Consider the following 21,736-nt stretch of genomic DNA (forward strand, 5'->3'; position numbering starts at 1 on the left):
AGTTAAATAATTTGTCTGTAAACAATTGTTGGAAAAATTACTTGATTCATGGACAAAGTAGATGTCCTAACTGACTTGCCAAAACTATAGTTTGTTAACAAGAAATGTGTGGAGTGGTTGAAAAACGAGTTTTAATGACTCCAACCTAAGTGTATGTAAACTTCCGACTTCAATTGTAGCTAGTTAATGGCTAATGTGTTGTTGCTATACTTTATCCAAAAGATTAGCCAGCTGGCTAGGCTATGGTTAGTTCTGGAGCTGGATTTGACATAAGTATTTAGGGGAAACTTTGCCACAGATGGATAGGGAAAACCAATATCCTTGCCATATATTGTTACGTCCAAAGTTTTTGCACGTTTCATAAATTGCTGCCGCGAATCCGCCATAGAAATATTAAATAACATCTGGTTATATGGATAGCCTAACTATTTAACGGTTCAGACTAGATTTGACTTTGTAATGGACACGGTGCAACGGTTGTGCTCATGCCATGGCTAGGGAAAGTGAAATGATAGGCAACAATTACTTTGCTCATGATGCTGGCGCAAATGATACTGTATGTAACAACACCCTGAGCGCATTGGACACGAAACGAAACACTAACACAAATGTAACAACAGCACAAAATAGATAAAGAAGTCTGTGGAATTTTCTTTCGCGGGTGGCTTTTCATTACTCGCATTACTAAACAATGCCATGCGGGTGGGTGATAACATTCAGATAAAAGCCCTGCCCTGAAACGAAACATAGATGACAAAGTATTAGCACGTCATTTCATAGGGGAAACAGATGGAATTGGCATGGAAAATATCCAAAGTTACCACTTCGTATTTCCCCTTTCAACCCCAAATATGTCTTACTTCGACTAATTATTTCCTTTGTTTGCTGAAGCGCGAAGGATTACCTGAACGATTACGTATTGATTTAAATTGTTTCGCAACATCATGGATAAGCTATAGGCATTGTCTTTCAGTTTATGTGGGTGTTTAAAACTGCGAAAATATTTTTCCACACCATTGCAAAATTGGTAGAATTGCAGGAAATAAGCTTCAAAACGGCACATTTCTCTCTGCCCCATTGAAAAATTAGTAGTTTTGCATTACATTTGTTAGAAAATCGCTAAACGTTTCTTTCGCCCGTACCTAAATCCGCTACTGATTTAATACATCTCTTTGCCAAAATTCGTCCTCTCTCCCATGTCTTACTCGACTAGTATTTTTGAAAGTGTAAGGATTATTATTATTATTTTTTCCACCTTTATTTAACCGGATAAACTAGTTGAGAACAAGTTCTCATTTACAACTGCAACCTGGCCAAGATAAAGCAAAGCAGTGCGACACAAACAACAACACAGAGTTACACATGGAATTAACAAGCATAGTCAATAACACAATATAAAAAAAGAAAGTCTATATACAGTGTGTGCAAATGGCGTGAGGAGGTAGAAAATAAATAAACCATAGTAGCGAAATAATTACAATTTAGCAGATTAACACTGGAGTGATAAATGAGCAGATGATGATGTGCAAGTAGAGATACTGGTGTGCAGAAGAGCACCCCCTGAACAATTACCGCAACCATTTCTGTTGAATACACATGAATCATTTGTTAGTCTCTTGTAATCATTTGTTGGCCTCTTGCATAGATTAACGCAGAACTCAGGAATGAATACACCTGCTCCTTCCAGTTATAGCGTTCATGGGATCCTTTGAACCCCTGAACAATATATGTACACGTCAAGGCAGGAATACACGTATTACTAATATATTGATCCACTTTTGTTACTTCCTACATCATCTTCTTCACATCCCTGTTTATTTTTTTTCTCGATCAGGCCCCACGGACGTTCGATTCTTCTTTGCAAGTTTGTAGCAAACCACAGAGCAGGGGAAGAATTTAGATTGATTTGTCTGGCTAGTCTAGACCAATGACGTATATTAACACTGGATTGCAAACGGTATGTATTTGCCATTGCGAATCTTTGAGGTCATCGGTCGGCCATATTGGTACTCCCACTAGCAGGAGTCCTCCATAAGAATTAATGTAATTCTTCACTATTTCAATCAAATGTTTCAAGGACAAAATGACATGTATTTAAGTATTTTTTGTTGTTTTATTGGGGAAAGTAACATTAGTACTCTCTAAAGAATAATACTTTAAGGAAAATGTTTTAATATATTTTTCCTTTTTATTTTTATGTTTAGCTCACATAATATAATTTAAATGTGTGCATTAGAGTGTCTGTAATAGAATAAACGTGTAAAAATGAATGTAGACATGAATAATTGCATTTCTATAGCTTCCAAAACATTTATACTTGAGGAGATGGCTGCCCTGTGGCTTCAATACAGCGCCCTCTTAGTCATCCAGGGTTTAGAGACATGATTGGTCTGTTTATCCAGGGTTTATAGACATGATTGGTCTGTTTATCCAGGGTTTATAGACATGATTGGTCTATACCCAGACAGGGCTAGAATTTAGAATGAGCGATCTCAGCTGTGATTAGCTCGTTGCAGTCCAAAGAGCACGCCTATTTTTTACTTGAAACAGCGGCGCCGGTTGGTTGCTAGAATGTTTATGTTTAAGCTGAGCCACCGGTAATCTAGCTAGCATGTAAATACAACTAGTTAACGTTTTCACCGGCTATATTAACGTTCCAATTACATAGCTATAGCAAATTCGTCCACTTTAAATAAGAAGACATAACGCCCGGTAAGTAACGTTAGCAAGTTAACGTAATCTAGCTATGCTAACTGTCTAACGTTAACTTCTTAATTTTGGCTAGCAAGTTAGCTAGCTAACGTAAACTAGGTATATTGTAGTTAACGATTATGATAACAGATGAAATGTCAATAAGTATCATTGCTATAACTATCTAGATAACGTTAGTTCTGACAGCAGGCTATAGCTATTTTTAGTAGCGAAACTGTGCAGTTGTGATTTTGCATATTCATTTTGGTAGTTAGGAGGCGCGTGCACATTCTTTATTGGTAGATTGATTGTCGACTAAAGGCTGATCAACTGTCCTTTTTATGCTTCCAGGATCAGGATGAACATGTCAGCTGAGGGAAGGACCATCCTCTCAACTATGTTACCAGGGAAGAAACCTATGCCCTCGAAGGCTGCTAAAAATAACTCCCTAACAGTGGCATCGAAGATAAAGACCAAGATTCTCAGTAAGTAGCGTAATAGCCTATTGTTGGTTAATGACAGGTAACTTGGTAAGTCATACTGCATTATCATATGTTTATTTAGAATTTCTGTTTGATGTATTTTCTAGACACATCCTCGTTCTTCAAGGTCTCCCTGAAGACTAACAACAAGGCTCTGGCTCTGGCCTTGGTGGCTCAGAGGGAGAGAAGCAGACAGCTTGAAGTGGAAACTGTGCACCTACGGAAACAAGTGGAGTCTCTGAATTTTGACCTGGCTATTCGCAGATTCAAGCACAACCAACTGGTGGGTTAGAGAGGGACTCTGAGTCCATCTCTTTGAATAAGACCTAGTGGGATCCAAATTTTGCTCCTTACCAGGTCACTTATTTAGAGGTGCTCTTCGTAACAATATTGATCTATTCTCTCACAGACTTCAGTGTTAGTTTGACATAAAAGCATGGTAGTTGTTGACAGGTAATAATGAGAAAAATTGTTTATTCAACTTCTATAGCGCTATTCATTACATAAAGAAATCTCGTGCTGTAAAGCAACAACTAAAAACAACATATCCTTTTAGATTATAATCTTGAAAGACCTTCAACGCAACACTTTGGATAACTTGGAAAGGGCTGTGGACCTCTTCTCTGATGAAAATGTAAGTCCTCTTCCAGTATGTCCTCTATGCTACTATGCTAAACAGGGCTCTATACATTGCAACCATTTTACTCACATATGCACCTAAAAGTAGATGTGTGCGAACTGAAAAAGTAGAGTATGAGCACATGTGTAAGTTGTGATTTATAGCTAAATAAATTGCTACCGTAGCTATTTTCAAAACTATTTCTGCCAATTTGTTTCATAACTGGTAGCTAATCACACAGGACTCTACATAGTTATTTATCTCACCTTGTGCAACAGTATCTGCTCATACAGTAATATCTACCTCAGTGGTCTGGGGAGCAGCAACAGTGCCTGGGACCCTGTGCTCACTGAGTGTAGTGCTGAAGGATTCATTTTTAGAAGTGCACAGGCATACAGTTGGTTGAGTTTACCCAAAAGTCTATTAAAGTGTGACTTTCTTCTTGTGTTTCTTTGCTATTTACATCGTTTTGTTCACATACTAGCTTGAACTTTCTCGACTGTTAGGGAAGGGACGTTGGAGAATCTCATTTTGAATGGGAGTCCCACCATTACCACGGTAACGGCTCCCGCCCCTTAAAGGGGCAGCTGAAGGTTTTTGTCTCACAAGTGAGTCAAATATTTGAGGGTGCATTGTACTTGATTGAGCATGGAATGCCCCAGAAACGTTTTATTCATGAAGTTTTAGTTATTTCTTATGAGTACACATTTCTTATTATTCAAATACATTCACCGTGCTCCTAATTTAAAAAAACAACATTTTTTTAACTTTTTACTTAGGAGCACGTGCTCCTTGTAAAAAAAAATGTCAGCGTAAAGCCCTGCTAAATTGTTTTTCTTTTTTTTAAAGGATTCCCCTGAAATATCTGAAGACCGCAGTAAGCCACCCCCCGATAAAAAAGAGGAAAATGGTCAGATGGAGAGGTAATAATGAGACTCCTATTCATGTTTGCTGTTACAGCAATACAGTTACTGTCTTATTGTTAATTATTTCTGTTCACACATTTCCCCCCATATTTATTTTCATTCTAGGGTAGCGGTTCAGATACCTCTTATCATAGCAGAGCAGTCCAGGGATTTGGTGTCCCCCTCAAAACAGACCAGCATGAGCCAAGAGGTTGTAGTAAATGACAGAGGAACCACGTCCACAAATCCTTTTGGGACCCAAAGTAGGTCATCAGAGTCCAATGCCAGTAAAGGTAAGGGGGCTGGAGCATGGAGAATTCAGAACTACCCCACATTTTGGAATGCATGACCTTTCAGCATTAGGTTGGTTATTGAAGGTTTTCAGTAACTCACATTTATTCTTAACCTACAGACAGCATTAATAAGATGGAGCAACAAGTGGACAATACTTTGAAATTGACCCAAAAGAGAACATCCCGGCAATCCAGTAGCCTAAAAGATGAGGTGGAAAAGTGGTCAAAGATTTATTCTGACGCTGGACTTGACCCTATCCCAGCAGTCTTGCCTTCTGTTGTCTCCACAATTAATATTCTACAGCCCTCTGGTACTGATAAAGTTGTGCACCATCCAAACAGCTTAAAGGTGGAGACCACATTGGCGCATGCAATAAAGACTGCTGTCGGGGAAGCAGAGAAGACCACCATCAATGATACAGAGATGGAGATAACTATTGGGGACAGCGCTGCTGAAATCATTACAGTGGAGACCAAGCCCAAGAAAGCTGGTGGACCGAAGAAACTGAAGGTGCCAAAGACAAAAATCCCTTGTCTATTAGTGAAGGTTGGAAATAAGAACTGTGGGCCAACACGTGTTGTTGAGAATCTAGAGGTGAAGAGCTCTGCTGTAAACGTGGAGCTGCCGACAGCGATACAAAAGGTGTTTTCCGCAACACCACTACATACAGACAACCCTACAGCGGAGGGTGTGGATGTCGAACACCGAGAAGAGAACTTCATAGAGAACTCAGACAGTGAAATAGAATCCCTTGTTTCCCGCAGAAAGACTTATGTCACCTCTCGCATCACCAAACACAAAAAACCTACCCGAGAATCCCATAAAACAACACAAGATTTTCCAAAAACGTTTGACCCCAGAAAAACTTTTGGAGTGCCTCTCCAATCCAAATCCCATCGAAGTGTCTCACCTGACCCGTTTGAAGATGACTTTTTCAATGACCCTGAAGCTCAGAAGTCTGTATTTAAACTAGCTGGGGCAAACCCATTGGTCATAGATGCCACGGAGAACAAAGTCACTAAAACTAAAGGTCACAAGACTTTTGTGATTTCTAATTTTGTGATTTCTAATGAGCCTACATCTAGAAAGGGCCAGAAGAAATCCAAAGAACGCAGGAAGACTAAAGCACAGCCTGTCATGGTGGACCATGAATTACTCATTGAAACAGAAAAGGATCCATTCCTTCTGCCTCAATCTCTCATTGAAGAGGAGTCTCATTCTCCTGAAGGGTGCACAGCCTATGTAGACATGGATACCACCCTGCATGAATACAGGGAATCACACAGGGCTTCCAGACCTCGGTCCACTACACGGAGCAGTAAGAGACCCACCAAAGTGAAAGGCAGAGGGACGTTTGTGGTCTCGGTGAACAGGGACAGCTCCTCGTTGAACAGTACAATATTAGATGATGCTTGGGCTGAAAAGCTGGCGTGCACTCCGACTACAGGGTATGACTCTGTTGCAGAAGAAGGGAAAGAAACGGTCTGGGAAGAAAGCATAGAGGAGCATCTGACTGGACCTCACCCAGATCACTGTCTAGCTGCTGGGCGCAAGACTACAGACTCTGGGGTTGAAGAAACTCATGCCTCCTCTAAACGTCCATGGCTTGCTACCCAGGAACCTGCAAGGAATTCAGAGGGCCAAGAAAGCTTATGCGTTGAGGAAGAAATGCCCCCATGGGAGATCGGTGACCCCATTTCAGTTGCTGCAAAGCAAAAGCCTAAGAAAGCCAGGAGAGTGGAGATGGCAAAATCAAGAATGAAGAGTGATTCACAGAAGGGTTACTGTCTTGCCCCTGTGAAGGAAAGGAAAAAAAAGACTAAAAGTAGCATCACTAAAGAATTGGCGCCTGGGGTTGCAGGTAATATTTTGTCTACTCTGGATAGCCAGAGTAGTATAGGTGTACGCACTGCAGCACAAAATGCAGAAGTACAGCCTGTGGCGGATCCCAAAGTTTTGCACGTCTTCACACATTCTGCCACCGCTGAGGAGAGCTGTGAAACTCATGAACGTTTGTCTTCACTTGAGGTCCTGAGTCCAGACTTCAAAGTCAGCAGCTTCAAGCCCCGGTCCAACCATGGCCCTAAACCGAGATGTAGAGCCACTTTTGTCATACCCAATCGTTTTAGCGATTCCACCAGAAACGGGAAGAACCACATTGTTCCTGACTCCTTGTCCCAGGATGATGGTGACACAAACAGCCGGACATCTAATGTGTCATTATCAACTGTTGAGACCAACACAGAATTGCCTGACAGTGGTGAGGGAGTACGTCAGAGCCTGAGGGAGCTGCTCATGGACGATAGGCCTCCGTGGGAGTCCTCTGTGGATGTCAGCTGTTCAAATGAGACTGGATTTGACACTCCAGCCTCAAGCCCTGAAAGGGTTGCTTCTTCTGCTCACAAGGTTGCTGTATATAAAGAGTCGGCTGAGGTTATGGCTGAAAGATCTCCAGGTACGAAGGATTTTATTGTTGACTGTATTTTTATTTGTGTGAGATGTAGGTATTCTAATGGTTGGTTTATGTTTTACCAACAGTAGCAGAAAGAGCCCTGAAGTCACTAACCAACACCAACTGGACGGATGATGAGGACACAGGACGGGCCAGGCGACGGGGAGCTGCCATTAGCTACAAGTTGCCACCCATTAACTGGTGAGGAATGCTCTGGAAATGAAACTAAAGCTTACCTTTAGTAGTATGTTATCAGTAGCTTGCACAGTGATCAGGTTGGTTTTGCTAGTGGTCAGGTTGGTTCTATCAGGCTATGATACCAGCCCTTGATTATTCAACTGTTTCTTTCTTTTAACAGCAAAATGAGACGTGGAGATAAGTTCTCAGACACCAAGTACCTGAGTTCTCCCATTTTTAAAGCGAAGAAGAAGAAAAGACGACAACAGAAGGACACACATAAACCTGACAGTTTGGAGAACATGCATTCAGTTAATTGACTTTATTCTGTGATCTAATTTAATTCTTACACGTATTGCCAATGCTTTTATTGTTTTTCCCTTTTGTTTTAATATAAGTTTACAAATAAAATGTCAATACATTTTAGGTTGAAAATCCTTTTGTTAATATAGCACCCACTTTATTAGTCATGAAGGAATAAATAATTGAATAAGCCTGTAAGAAATACCACATTTTTTGTTTTGTGACAGTAACAGATATGTGATACAGCCATACATTATCTGGATGGTCCAGTCAGTCACCTAAGGGTAAGTCGAACACCCTTACGCAATAGCTAGTTGCCTCTAATGGTATATTTAAAGTTGTTGCAATATGATTCAAAGGAGCATGTTACAAAACAACTTTAATTATACCCTTTGGGGCAGCTAGCTATTGCTTAAGGTTGTTCAACTCATCCTTAGGTGACTGACTGCACCATCTAGCTAATCTATGGCTGGATCACATCATGGTTAAGTGCCGACCAACGCACCTCCTTATGTTTCTAAAATAATCTGGACCTGTATTGTGTGAGTGATTGACTGGAGGCCCTGTGTGAATTATTCAGAGTAGGCTGTTCACTTAGGAGGCTGTGGTTGTCTTTCTGCTCCCCTCGGTCTCTACTGTACACAGCCTTTCCACAAGCAGGTGTCCCCTGAAGCGGCTACTGTTTGCAGTGTGTCTTTTGGTTGGTTTATTTACATGAAACACATTTGTGATTTTGTGCTACTCTGACATTTGGAGTAGTACTGCAGTTTTTGGGTGTAACCATTGCTGATAATTCTGCATCGTGTGGTAAGTACAGATTGCTTTACAACATGAATGTGTGTCTCTGTATTAAAAATATGACCAGCTGTAATGTTATATGGATTTAGATAGCCAATTTGATCATGTAACTCAGATTTGAATAAGCACCCATTTTACCAGGCACATGCTACATAAAATGTTATGTAAATCAACAGTGACCTATTTAGGTCAACATCTCATTTTGGAGACTAGTTGTGGGAAAAGGTTGTGAGGCCAAATCTTTGTCAGACAAAGTCTAGACCTACTTCTAATCGCCTTGCTTTTGCCTTGCTTAAGCACTTCAGCCTGCACAATAATCGTCAGTGATTAAAGGTTTAGTAAAAACATATGTCTTCTGCTGGATGTGAGTTTAATGGCTTGTATCACATTTCCTGGACCCTGTCTAGGGCCAGAGAGGTGCCAGGTTCAAGACTACTCTGCAGTCTGCACTATGTCTTATGTCTCATATACTATGTCTTGTATATGAGCCCCAGCTGAGGTCAGCGTGGATACGCAAACAGACATGCAGTATCATACTATATCATCACCTGTTGATTTCTTTCCATCTCCATCCTTTATCTACAATGTAACTTCCCTTCCTCCAATTTCTTACCCTGGTCCAAGATCGGTTTGTGCTGCCATGCCAACTCCTACGGTCATTGTCAAGTACTTTGACGTTATATTTGCAAACCTAGTTTTGTGTAGGCTACAGGACCCCCAAGGAGTTATCCCTCTGCATGAGTAGCGCTATCTCAGAGAAATGGAGACAAGGCGACTGAGAAGAGACATTGAAGCCCTTCTGTGAGTTGCTTTCTGTGGATTATAAAATTATAGATTTAGAGGAATGGTTTGTGGGAAGAGGAAATTTAGATGAATTGCCATTCTATTTCTTCAGGCGCTTGAAAGAGTTTTGTGTTTTGAACAGGGGAGATTACATTGGTCAGAAACTGAGAGAGAATGGCTTTGACCCCAAGGGGAAAGGATCCACTAGCATGCTGGATGACCTGGTAGGAATCTCAACACACGTTCTGGAGTGCACCATCCTCCACCAGGGGTTAATGTGGGATGTTATATACAGTTAAACGGTTGACTGTTTTTATGATTATTTCAACATTTATTCAAACCCTGTACCTAATCTGTCTGTACTTCCATCCAGGCCCATTATGACTTGGCCATAAGTGTTGCCCTTTGGTGGCTAGAGAAAGAGGAGCGACATGATGTGATGGACAGAGACATTGTGTAAGTACATTGAAACATTGACTTCCAAACACAATACCACTTGATTGTGTCGTCCTGAGTAACCTTATCTGAGACATGAAGACTTCTACTAACTTCCTTATCTACTGCATTGGCTTTAGCTCTAAGCCAGGTTACTGTAAATCCCTTTATGACAACTGATGATATGAAAATGATTTTTCTAAATCAAATTGGATTGATTGACTTTGTTCCCTGTAGTGGAGTGGGCAGCCCAGGTTATAATGACCAGTACCCCAACCACCTGGAGAGAGAAGCCATGATCCTTTCTTCCTTCGCTGGGATGATCCTGGTGAGTAGACTGAGTACTTGGGCATACAGTATGCCAGGTGTTGTGAGTCTAGCATGGCTCAGTCTGCAGTCTTACTGACCCTTAGTAACCCTTGTAATCTAGAAGCGTTTGGCAGAGTTGGGAGTCTACTACCACGGCTCAGTCCAAAGTGTCAATGACCCTTAAGCTAACCTCCCTTGTTACTACACAATGAATCACCAGTCTCCAAAGCCATGCTCCTCTGTTGCTAAACTTTGACTAAAGATACGTTATAAAGGTTTTGTATAATTTCCACCAGTAGTTTTGAAAGTAGTGCTCACGAGCCAAAACGGGTCTCAAGCACACAATTGTGTATTACGTCATCTATTTCGTATGATCCAGTATGTTACGCTTGCAATTTGTACAATGTTACAAATTTGTTGAGTTTAAGTTCCCCCTTTAATCTCTAAATCAACTGCAACAGTATATTTCAAACTGGGCAGCATTGCCTAGATCATGATCTTTCCCTGGGTTGACCATGTGGTCCTTTTATGATTATTGCGATTTGTGTTACTAACTATATTTCCCCTCTGCTCTAACCTCCGTTCTGTTGTCCTCTCTGCTCCAGAATAGCTTGCCTGTAAAAGACATTCTTGCCCTCTACACCACCAAACCGTCTGCCGCTTATCCCCACCAGCACTCCAAGGTAGACTGAGTTTAGAATACTGCACATTTCCCCAGTGTTAGTATAGCCTAATCCTACAGCCTAGACTTGTCTGTGTGGGAAGAAGGTATTATGGGATATCATATATAACATGCACTGAGTGTATAAAACATTAAAAACACCTCAGTGTATAGTAAGTAGGCCTTCAGCCTCAGTGTAGTGTTATCTGGTCGTCTATAATGATCATTTGCTGTGGTATAATGCTGTGTTGCTCTGTACACATATTCAGTAGGCCTAAATGTACCACTACATTATAAAACATTAATTAGAAGGTCTTAAAATAAAAATAGAAAAATGTATCTGATGACTGTCTCTACAGAGCGCCATTGTTCATCCCTTCACCTTGTCCTATCACCCGTTTGCCATGCTGGGCTCATTCAAGGCCGTGGACCACTCCAGAAAGCACAGTATGTCAGTGTGTGTGTATGAGAGATGTGTGCGTGCGTGTTCATCCTACACTACCATTCGTTAAACGCATCAACTATGCCAGTCTCCCTCTACCTTGCTCACATGTGACTTGCCATTCCTCACTTGTGTTTACGGTATAGAACAAGTTATGTAAGAACCCTGACCAGTATTGGCTCGACCTTCTCTCTGATTATTTTCCTTCAGCCCAGAATTTGAAGCGATGGCTATCTGTGCAGGGTAAACGAGGTGCTGCCCCTGATGGACGGAGGGCCTTGGTGCAGTCCTCCTCATCCACATCTAACTCCTTTCTCTGTGTGAGTGGCAATCATAGACATACACTCCCCTATGTATTTGGACAGTGAAGCTACATTTTTTTATTTGGTTCTTCATACATATCCGTTTTACTGTTTAGAAATGAATGCACTTTATGTATCTAGTCCCCACATTTGAAGGTGTCATAAGTATTTGGACAAATTCACTTATAGTGTATTACATTCAGGAAAAAGTTTCGTTTTTTGGTCCCATATTCTGAGCAGGGTCGTTCCACGAGAGTACCTTTTATCTCCCTTTGATATTTTAAGTAGAAATTGTGCACCAATATTGAATTTGAAAAGCCTGTTATATTAAATGGAGTTGCCTTTAATATAGACTACATGGAAAATCCAATAAATCATGCTAACCTCTCACCATTACCAATAACAGGGAAGTTTGTTCTTGGGGTATGATATTTATGCATCTGTAACTTTCTCACTCATCATTATTCATGATTCATTCATGATTATTAGTAATCGTGGTAGCATCCACGTTAATGTAGAAGTGTTCAGAAACATATTATATTGTTATTTATAAACTGAGTGGTTTGAGCCCTAAATGCTCATTGGCCATATACCAAAACCCCCGAGGTGCCTTATTGCTATTATAAACTGGTTAGCAACGTAATTAGAGCAGTAAAAATAAATGTTTTGTCATACCCATGGTATACGGTCTAATATACCACATCTGTCAGCCAATCAGCATTCAGGGCTCTAACCACCCAGTTTATAACGGAGCGAATACCACGGATATGACAAAACCTTTATTTTTACTGCTCTAATTACATTGGTAACCAGTTTATAATAGCAATAAGGCACCCCGGGGTTTGTTGCATTGTGCCTAAGAACAGCCCTTAGACGCAGTATATTGGCCATATACTACACCCCCTCGTGCCTTATTGCTTAATTATAATAAAAGTGACTCCAAAATGACACAATACATAATTTACCATTAGTTTCTATTGAGCACAACCAAATCCGAAACACAACCAAAACAAACTGCAAATGCATCCAACAAGTTTGTAGTCACAAGCTTGATGTAGTCATTGCGTGCTAGGAATATGGGACCAAATACAAAACTTTTGACTAAATGTAATACACTATAAGTGAATTTGTCCAAATAATTATGACACCTTCAAATGTGGGGACTAGATACATAAAGTGCTTTCATTTCTAAACAGTAAAACAGTATGAATCTACTGTCGCTTCATATGAAATATTTGATCTCAAATCCAAAATGCTGAAGTGTAGAGCCAAATTAAAAGTTTTAGCTTCACTTTCCAAATAAGTATGTAGGGGAGTGTAGACGTGACATTTAAAGCAGTTGTGAATTTGATCATTATTTCAACAAACATCCCAACCTTGTTATAAAGTAGAAAAATACTGCTGGAATGGACTCTACTGCTTTCTTGTGTTTTGAACTAGAACTCCTCTTTACTCTCCATGTTTTCTGTCCCCTACACAGGACAGTGGTGAGTCCTTGAAAGAACAAGCAGAGCATTATGAAGTACCACAATAATCTCTACAGGATTAAGCAAAGTCCTTTCCTCTTCTGTGTTACTACACCATTATTATATTGTTATTACATGGTTATTACATGGTTATTCCTGTGTTATTACACTGGGTGAAATTTGTGACGTCTCTGTTATGAGCCTGCTACTATGAGCCTGCTACTACTGGGCCTTCACATTCAAGGAACCCTGGCCAATAGTAAGTATCAATCCTCCAGTGTGTTATCATGTCACTAGGGGTTTCGTCTATATTAGGTTGTAGCTCAGACCATGTCCATCTATAAGCAATACAAATGTTTGACTACATCAGACATTACTGTACACACTTTACTGTACAATAAACCATTCACTGTCTGTAACAAAGTTGCCTAGTTAAATAAAGGTTCAATTAAAAAATACATATGTATATCAGTTATGTGACAATCAGGCATGTAGTGTTTAAGTGCTAATTATGGGGGAATTCTGACCCGAGTTAAGCGCTCCTAAATGGAATGTATTTTTTATGCATTTTTTTTTCTCTATGCATATTCTGACCTTGAGAATAGCATGCCAATCACCCGCTATTCGTTTGGGGTGGAGATCAAAGAGAGGAAGTTGTGTCAACATACAGTGGGGCAAAAAAGTATTTAGTCAGCCACCAATTGTGCAAGTTCTCCCACTTAAAAAGATGAGAGAGGCCTGTAATTTTCATCATAGGTACACTTCAACTATGACAGACAAAATGAGAGAAAAAAATCCAGAAAATCACATTGTAGGATTTTTTATGAATTTATTTGCAAATGATGGCGGAAAATAAGTATTTGGTCAATAACAAAAGTTTATCTCAATACTTTGTTATATACCCTTTGTTGGCAATGACAGAGGTCAAACGTTTTCTGTAAGTCTTCACAAGGTTTTCACACACTGTTGCTGGTATTTTGGCCCATTCCTCCATGCAGATCTTCTCTAGAGCAGTGATGTTTTGGGGCTATTGCTGGGCAGCACGGCCTTTCAACTCCCTCCAAAGATTTTCTATGGGGTTGAGATCTGGAGACTGGCTAGGCCACTCCAGGACCTTGAAATGCTTCTTACGAAGCCACTCCTTCGTTGCCCGGGCGGTGTGTTTGGGATCATTGTCATGCTGAAAGACCCAGCCACGTTTCATCTTCAATGCCCTTGCTGATGGTAGGCTTTGTTGCTTTGGTCCCAGCTCTCTGCAGGTCATTCACTCGGTCCCCCCGTGTGGTTCTCATCGTTCTTGTGATCATTTTGACCCCACGGGGTGAGATCTTGCGTGGAGCCCCAGATCGAGGGAGATCATCAGTGGTCTTGTATGTCTTCCATTTCCTAATAATTGCTCCCACAGTTGATTTCTTCAAACCAAGCTGCTTACCTATTGCAGATTCAGTCTTCCCAGCCTGGTGCAGGTCTACAATTTTGTTTCTGGTGTCCTTTGACAGCTCTTTGGATTTGGCCATAGTGGAGTTTGGAGTGTGACTGTTTGAGGTTGTGGACAGGTGTCTTTTATACTGATAACAAGTTCAAACAGGTGCCATTAATACAGGTAACGAGTGGAGGACAGAGGAGCCTCTTAAAGAAGAAGTTACAGGTCTGTGCGAGCCAGAAATCTTGCATGTTTGTAGGTGACCAAATACTTATTTTCCACCATAATTTGCAAATAAATTCATTAAAAATCCTACAATGTGATTTTCTGGATTTTTTTTCCTCATTTTGTCTATCCTAGTTGAAGTGTACCTATGATGAAATTACAGGCCTCTCTCATCTTTTTAAGTGGGAGAACTTGCACAATTGGTGGCTGACTAAATACTTTTTTGCCCCATTGTATACACTGTATTCTGACTTTGACTTAATTCCCTCCTAATTCCAATTCCTTTACACGTGAGCAATCTGTCGGTTCCAAGTGGAACAACATCTGCTTTTTTCTGATAACATCATTATCCATGCACGGTAATTTACACTTTGATGAGAGCTATTGACAAAAGCTAGGTCAATTAGTAAACCGTTTGGATAAGAGGATTGTAAATGTAAATAACAATTGTTTTAGATCTACTATATTTTACTTTGTGATCGCTGGAGACAAATGTGAAACCAGTCATATGGCCTTATAATTTGCAGGGATGACATTTGGAGACCCAATCAAATGACAGTATAGCGCCAAATTTACCAAGTTGATTTATGATTTGTAGAATGTTTTAATTATATGCCGGACTTTACACGGTATTTATATTGTGTAAAATATTACACAATATAAATATTATTAGCCACTATCTGGTAGCCACCGTCAGTAATACCCACATACATTTATAACTGTCGCCTTAGTGTTGTTTTCCTTACATTTTGCATCATTCCATTACATCCTTGGTTTACCTTTCCTTCTTCTGTCATGTTTATGTGGTTGTTCCTGTGGATTGCTAGGAGTAGTGGATCATATTAGGCTAACGTATTACAAGTTGTGCAATAATTCGGGACATGTAGCCTTATGGAACACAGATCATAAGTAGCAGTTTAAACCTTGTGCCTGGAGCACTTTTCACGACGTCTGGACCGTTGTCATCACAGTTCCATGTTTAGTGAGGATTATTAGGGTAGATTTTTAGACTACTATATAGACTACTGTTCAACACCTATTGTACACTTTTCTCACATTTCAATATTTAATGGCTTGAACAATTGAATATGGTAACTTTCAGGATGAATCAAACCACTATACATTTAGTGTGTGAAGGCTCTCCAAACCAAACCAGTTTTTATTATTATTCATAAATACTTTCCTACCCTAAATACTATGCAAGATTAGAATATTTTTTAATCTACCAGTTGGTGATGAAAAGGAGACTAATATTTACATGACTTTCTTTAATTGATCCCTAATATTCAGATATTCTAGTGAGTCTGTCGAGAGAATTCTAATTAAAGGTACACCAAATAACATTTAAATGGATGACTTTAGATAAATATACTGAAAACCCGATTGAATGAAATCGCCACGAGAACAATCTGTTGGCCAGCAGGTGGGATGGTTTTCAGCAGTTTAATAAAATTAATGCTGCATTCACATCATGTCGGAAACTGACATTTCTGACTTGCTAACCTAGGTGGAAGAGTTGGATCTCGAGTTTCCCACTTGGGAGGTACCAGAATCAACCAATGGGAAGCTCTACGCAAATAACTATTGTTAATTTTAACTGTGATGTCCCGAGTTTCTGACATGACGTGAACAAGGCATTCAGTGCGTGCAGGTGAATCACGCCTGCAAAGCCCATTTAAGCACCTGCATAAGGTAAGTCTGAATACCATCTACTAAGAAGTGCCTAGGAAAGGCGTACATTTTCCTAATTCTGAATTGGGCCCTATTTGAATATGGAAGTCTGGGATGGTGGAACAGGAGCCGGGATGTGGACATTAAATTAGGGTTAGGATTGCAATTATGGCTAGGGTTAGAGTTAAACTGAGGTGTGGTCATTATGCTTGTGTTAGGCATTATGCTAGTGTTAGGATTGAGTTTATGGCATTGGCTAGAATTAAGGTTTGAGATGTGGTGTGGCCTTGAAGCTAGGGTAAGGGATGAGGTTAGGATTGAGCCTGTGTGTGGAAATTAAGTTAGGTTTGAGCCGGAGGGTTAGGTTGAGAACCCCGCTCCCCAAATAGGGCTCCCCCACTTTAACTCCTGACTACATGAACCCATATCTCACCCTCTCTCACCAGATGGTTAGACAGACACTTGGTTGCTTTGCCTTTGTGATGACTTCGAACATTCTGTGTGGTAAACATTAATCCTGTTTTGGCGGATCAGTGGATAAATGTGTACAGTCTGATTGGACATAGAAAAAAGTGAGGGTCAGATCTGGTCTGTAATGTGCCCGCTAGGACTTTTAGCACTGATGAATCAGGGCTTTTAACTCTACTGTATGCCCAGGATCAAGACTTTTGGCAGCGCAGCCAGGCCACCAAATCCCTGTTCATTAAAATAACAAATAAAGTGGGATCAGCCTATCCGCCGATTGAGGTTTATATAGTGGTCCCTGGGCCTGGTGAGCCAGATCATCACTCCTGTAGAGGACGGGCTCCAGGGAGATTTACCAGGATGAGTAAGGTAAGACCTTGGGAGGAGGGGACACTTTCACTATCTGTCTCTATATTGCACTGTAAGATAGTGGGCCGAACCAGTGTAGACTTCCTCCCAGCCCTCTGCTAACCCATTGCAACTTAACTCACAGCCTAAACATGCATCATAGCAGAACTATATTAGGTCAAAGTAAGGCGTCATGCCCATAGGGGGCACGTGCACCCTCAGATTTGTCCTGCTAAAAAAATTAGGGCTGCACTTTATTTTTTTGTTAGTTTTTTCTCTGTAATAGGCTACTACTAGCCACATAGCAATTGTATGAAGTTGGCTTTAGCTTGCCCAGATAGGTTCCCAAACTCACAACCTCATAACTAGCTACCGCCTGAAATCATTTCAGGCTGTCAATCAAGTTAGAGTAGGTAGGCTGTTTAACTATCTTATCTGGTATGCCTGCTGGCAAGATTGGTATACTTTAGAAAAGGAACCAATGACTAAATGTACTGAATAATACTCACATTACTTTCAATATTTTACCCAGATTTAAGCAGAGAAGAATATTTAGTTTCTTTAAACAAAATAACCACCAGTCAGGAGGATGCAGACAGCTTAAGAGGTATGCTTAGATTTGCATAAAAATAGACGTGTGTGTGTGTATGTATGTATGTATGTATGTATGTATGTATGTATGTATGTATGTATGTATGTGTATATACATACATACATATACATACATATATATATGTGTGTGTGTGTGTGTGTGTATATATATATACAGTGCCTTGCGAAAGTATTCGGCCCCCTTGAACTTTGCGACCTTTTGCCACATTTCAGGCTTCAAACATAAAGATATGAAACTGTATTTTTTTGTGAAGAATCAACAACAAGTGGGACACAATCATGACGTGGAACGACATTTATTGGATATTTCAAACTTTTTTAACAAATCAAAAACTGAAAAATTGGGCGTGCAAAATTATTCAGCCCCTTTACTTTCAGTGCAGCAAACTCTCTCCAGAAGTTCAGTGAGGATCTCTGAATGATCCAATGTTGACCTAAATGACTAATGATGATAAATACAATCCCCCTGTGTGTAATCAAGTCTCCGTATAAATGCACCTGCACTGTGATAGTCTCAGAGGTCTGTTAAAAGCGCAGAGAGCATCATGAAGAACAAGGAACACACCAGGCAGGTCCGAGATACTGTTGTGAAGAAGTTTAAAGCCGGATTTGGATACAAAAAGATTTCCCAAGCTTTAAACATCCCAAGGAGCACTGTGCAAGTGATAATATTGAAATGGAAGGAGTATCAGACCACTGCAAATCTACCAAGACCTGGCCGTCCCTCTAAACTTTCAGCTCATACAAGGAGAAGACTGATCAGAGATGCAGCCAAGAGGCCCATGATCACTCTGGATGAACTGCAGAGATCTACAGCTGAGGTGGGAGACTCTGTCCATAGGACAACAATCAGTCGTATATTGCACAAATCTGGCCTTTATGGAAGAGTGGCAAGAAAAATGCCATTTCTTAAAGATATCCATAAAAAGTGTTGTTTAAAGTTTGCCTCAAGCCACCTGGGAGACACACCAAACATGTGGAAGAAGGTGCTCTGGTCAGATGAAACCAAAATTGAACTTTTTGGCAACAATGCAAAACATTATGTTTGGCGTAAAAGCAACACACCATCCCCACTGTCAAACATGGTGGTGGCAGCATCATGGTTTGGGCCTGCTTTTCTTCAGCAGGGACAGGGAAGATGGTTAAAATTGATGGGAAGATGGATGGAGCCAAATACAGGACCATTCTGGAAGAAAACCTGATGGAGTCTGCAAAAGACCTGAGACTGGGACGGAGATTTGTCTTCCAACAAGACAATGATCCAAAATATAAAGCAAAATCTACAATGGAATGGTTCAAAAATAAACATATCCAGGTGTTAGAATGGCCAAGTCAAAGTCCAGACCTGAATCCAATCGAGAATCTGTGGAAAGAACTGAAAACTGCTGTTCACAAATGCTCTCCATCCAACCTCATTGAGCTCGAGCTGTTTTGCAAGGAGGAATGGGAAAAAATGTCAGTCTCTCGATGTGCAAAACTGATAGACATACCCCAAGCGACTTACAGCTGTAATCGCAGCAAAAGGTGGCGCTACAAAATATTAACTTAAGGGGGCTGAATAATTTTGCACGCCCAATTTTTCAGTTTTTGATTTGTTAAAAAAGTTTGAAATATCCAATAAATGTCATTCCACTTCATGATTGTGTCCCACTTGTTGTTGATTCTTCACAAAAAAATACAGTTTTATATCTTTATGTTTGAAGCCTGAAATGTGGCAAAAGGTCGCAAAGTTCAAGGGGGCCGAATACTTTCGCAAGGCACTGTATATGTATGTGTGTGTGTGTGTGTGTGTGTGTATGTATATACACACACACACACACACACACACACACACACAATGAATCATTAAATCAAAATTCTCAGGATTTATGGCATGGCGCCCCTGGGTCTAACTGTCTCTGAACAGGACAGTAAGGCCACACATTTATTGTCATTACCTAGACTTTGAAACATTGGCATTGTGTTGAAATTGGTGATGTTGATTAGACTGAGGAAATGACACAAATCATATGCATGCATTTAACAACATATGACGGTTGAGTCCATTGTGGGTTTCAGGACCATGAAGTATATAAACCCTGTATTGCTGATTCTATATATTGGCCAATGAGAGGGTTTGAAGCCACCTGTTGGCCATATTGGCACTCACCAGGAGAGCAGTCCTCCATAGGAATGAATGGAATTCCACAGTATTTCAATTAAATGTTTCAAGGACAAAATTACATGTATTTAAGTCTTTTTTTGTTGTTGTGTGGACAGTAAACATTAGTAATCTAAAAAAATGATACTTTTATTTTTATGTTTAGCTCACATAATATAATTTCAAAGTATGCATTAAGGTGTCTGTAATGGAATAAATGTGGCAAAAACAAATGTAGAGTGGAGTGCCAAAATGGAGGCACTGTGGCTTCAACACAGCGCCCCCTATCAGTGATCTAGTGAATATATAAACAATTGGTTCAGGTGTATACTACGGTCTTAAGTTGTGTGCTCTCCTACCTCCCATTTCGACTACAGATAACTTTCTACGAGGACAGCAACTTCCAGGGGCGCTCTTATGAGTGCGATGCAGACTGCGCTGACATGCACCCCCATTTCAGCCGCTGTAACTCCATCAAGGTAGATAGCGGCTGCTGGGTGCTGTACGAGCGTCCCAACTACACAGGCTATCAGTACGTGCTGACCAGAGGGGAGTACCCAGAGTACCAGCACTGGATGGGATACAATGACAGCATCCGCTCCTGCCGTACCTTCTCCTATGTGAGCAACCTAATTGTCTTTGAGGTGTTGCCGTGTTATCCTGCCAGGCTGATACTCCATTCAGTAATACTTCAGACATCAATCAAACGATGACAAAGTTTTGAATGTAGAATATTTTACCTATGGAGTGAATGGGGTTACCTTCTGATTGATGTGTGGTTATGAATGTTCACATCCATTCTGAGGGCAGGTTGATAATGCAACACATTTGGGTTTCTTCTTTACAAAAAAACAGCAAATTCCTAGGTTCTGTGATGAGAACCTGATTGAGTGGGTGAATCTCCTTGGTAGGACATGACGGTTATTATATTGAATGACATGGAGCAACACAATATCACAATACAGCAAGAATCTAGAATGTCCTGAACACCCTGATTCCTATCTCCCTTCCTGCAGACTAGCGGAGGCCCATACCGCATGCGCATCTATGAACGCCCCAACTTCCAGGGCCAGACGATGGAGTTCGCCGAGGACTGTGAGTCTGTCCAGGAACGCTTCCGCAGCCGTGATGTCTACTCCTGTAACGTTCTGGAGGGCTACTGGACCCTCTACGAACACCCCAACTACCGCGGCCGCCAGTACTTCATGAGGCCTGGAGAGTACAGGAAGTTTAGTGACTGGGGCGCCACATGTGCCACCACTGGCTCCTTCCGTAGGATCACCGAGTTTTAGATAAGAACACCTTCTCTGCCTCCCTAAACGCAGCTCGTCTCTAGTTGGCACTGGCTTGTCAATAGAAGAGTATGCCTATTCTAACACACAGGACTGTGTCAATATATTTTATGAATTTGAAATAGATATTTGGTCATTATTAAGTTACAAAGGTAACTCTGAATGAGTCTGAATAAATTAATCTATTGTGAATGTTTCTTGTGATTTTTTGTTGTTGAATAGGCTAGCTAAACAGTTTGGGTGAAGTTGAAACCAATTCACTGCAACACATACTGTAAATGCAGTTTGGTGATAGGCCAGTAGTAAGGGAACCATTTTGATATGGACCCAGTTCATATTCAAATCGTGTACTTACAGCGTTGGGGGAGTGCCAAGATGGTGGCACTGTGGCTTCAACACAGCGCCCCCATTTGTGATCTAGTGTATATTTAAATCATTGGT

The 21,736-nt window shown here is 40.7% G+C and overlaps 3 protein-coding genes across 5 annotated transcripts; all 3 read left to right on the plus strand.

The window, feature by feature from the left end:
• Positions 1 to 2,468: 2,468 nt before the first annotated feature.
• On the plus strand, positions 2,469 to 8,047 carry sgo2 (shugoshin 2). 2 transcript variants are annotated; one of them, XM_021597416.3, is made up of 9 exons: positions 2,469 to 2,712; positions 3,043 to 3,176; positions 3,281 to 3,456; positions 3,730 to 3,807; positions 4,642 to 4,715; positions 4,824 to 4,990; positions 5,110 to 7,446; positions 7,530 to 7,644; positions 7,802 to 8,047. In XM_021597416.3, exons 2-9 carry the CDS (start codon positions 3,050 to 3,052, stop codon positions 7,938 to 7,940), a joined length of 3,213 nt encoding a protein of 1,070 aa, XP_021453091.3. In that variant the 5' UTR covers positions 2,469 to 2,712; positions 3,043 to 3,049; the 3' UTR covers positions 7,941 to 8,047. The 2 variants fall into 2 exon arrangements, with proteins under 2 accessions (XP_021453091.3, XP_090086102.1); XM_090229976.1 differs by having other exon boundaries at positions 7,533 to 7,644.
• A 244-nt stretch (positions 8,048 to 8,291) lies between these two features.
• c9h2orf80 (chromosome 9 C2orf80 homolog) lies at positions 8,292 to 13,582 on the plus strand. 2 transcript variants are annotated; one of them, XR_016494789.1, is made up of 8 exons: positions 8,292 to 9,522; positions 9,647 to 9,728; positions 9,878 to 9,960; positions 10,177 to 10,267; positions 10,859 to 10,931; positions 11,269 to 11,356; positions 11,562 to 11,671; positions 13,134 to 13,582. XR_016494789.1 is itself a non-coding variant. In XM_021597418.3 (8 exons), exons 1-8 carry the CDS (start codon positions 9,482 to 9,484, stop codon positions 13,185 to 13,187), a joined length of 627 nt encoding a protein of 208 aa, XP_021453093.1. In that variant the 5' UTR covers positions 8,770 to 9,481; the 3' UTR covers positions 13,188 to 13,582. The 2 variants fall into 2 exon arrangements, 1 of the variants encoding a protein (XP_021453093.1); XM_021597418.3 differs by having other exon boundaries at positions 8,770 to 9,522; positions 10,854 to 10,931.
• A 6,734-nt stretch (positions 13,583 to 20,316) lies between these two features.
• Positions 20,317 to 21,381, plus strand: LOC110504321 (gamma-crystallin M2-like). The gene is made up of 2 exons (XM_090229982.1): positions 20,317 to 20,638; positions 21,020 to 21,381. Exons 1-2 carry the CDS (start codon positions 20,447 to 20,449, stop codon positions 21,293 to 21,295), a joined length of 468 nt encoding a protein of 155 aa, XP_090086108.1. The 5' UTR covers positions 20,317 to 20,446; the 3' UTR covers positions 21,296 to 21,381.
• Positions 21,382 to 21,736: the final 355 nt, after the last annotated feature.

The sequence above is a fragment of the Oncorhynchus mykiss genome, chromosome 3, assembly GCF_057628025.1.
Source record: "Oncorhynchus mykiss isolate SJ-2025 chromosome 3, ASM5762802v1, whole genome shotgun sequence".
Taxonomy (NCBI): domain Eukaryota; kingdom Metazoa; phylum Chordata; class Actinopteri; order Salmoniformes; family Salmonidae; genus Oncorhynchus; species Oncorhynchus mykiss.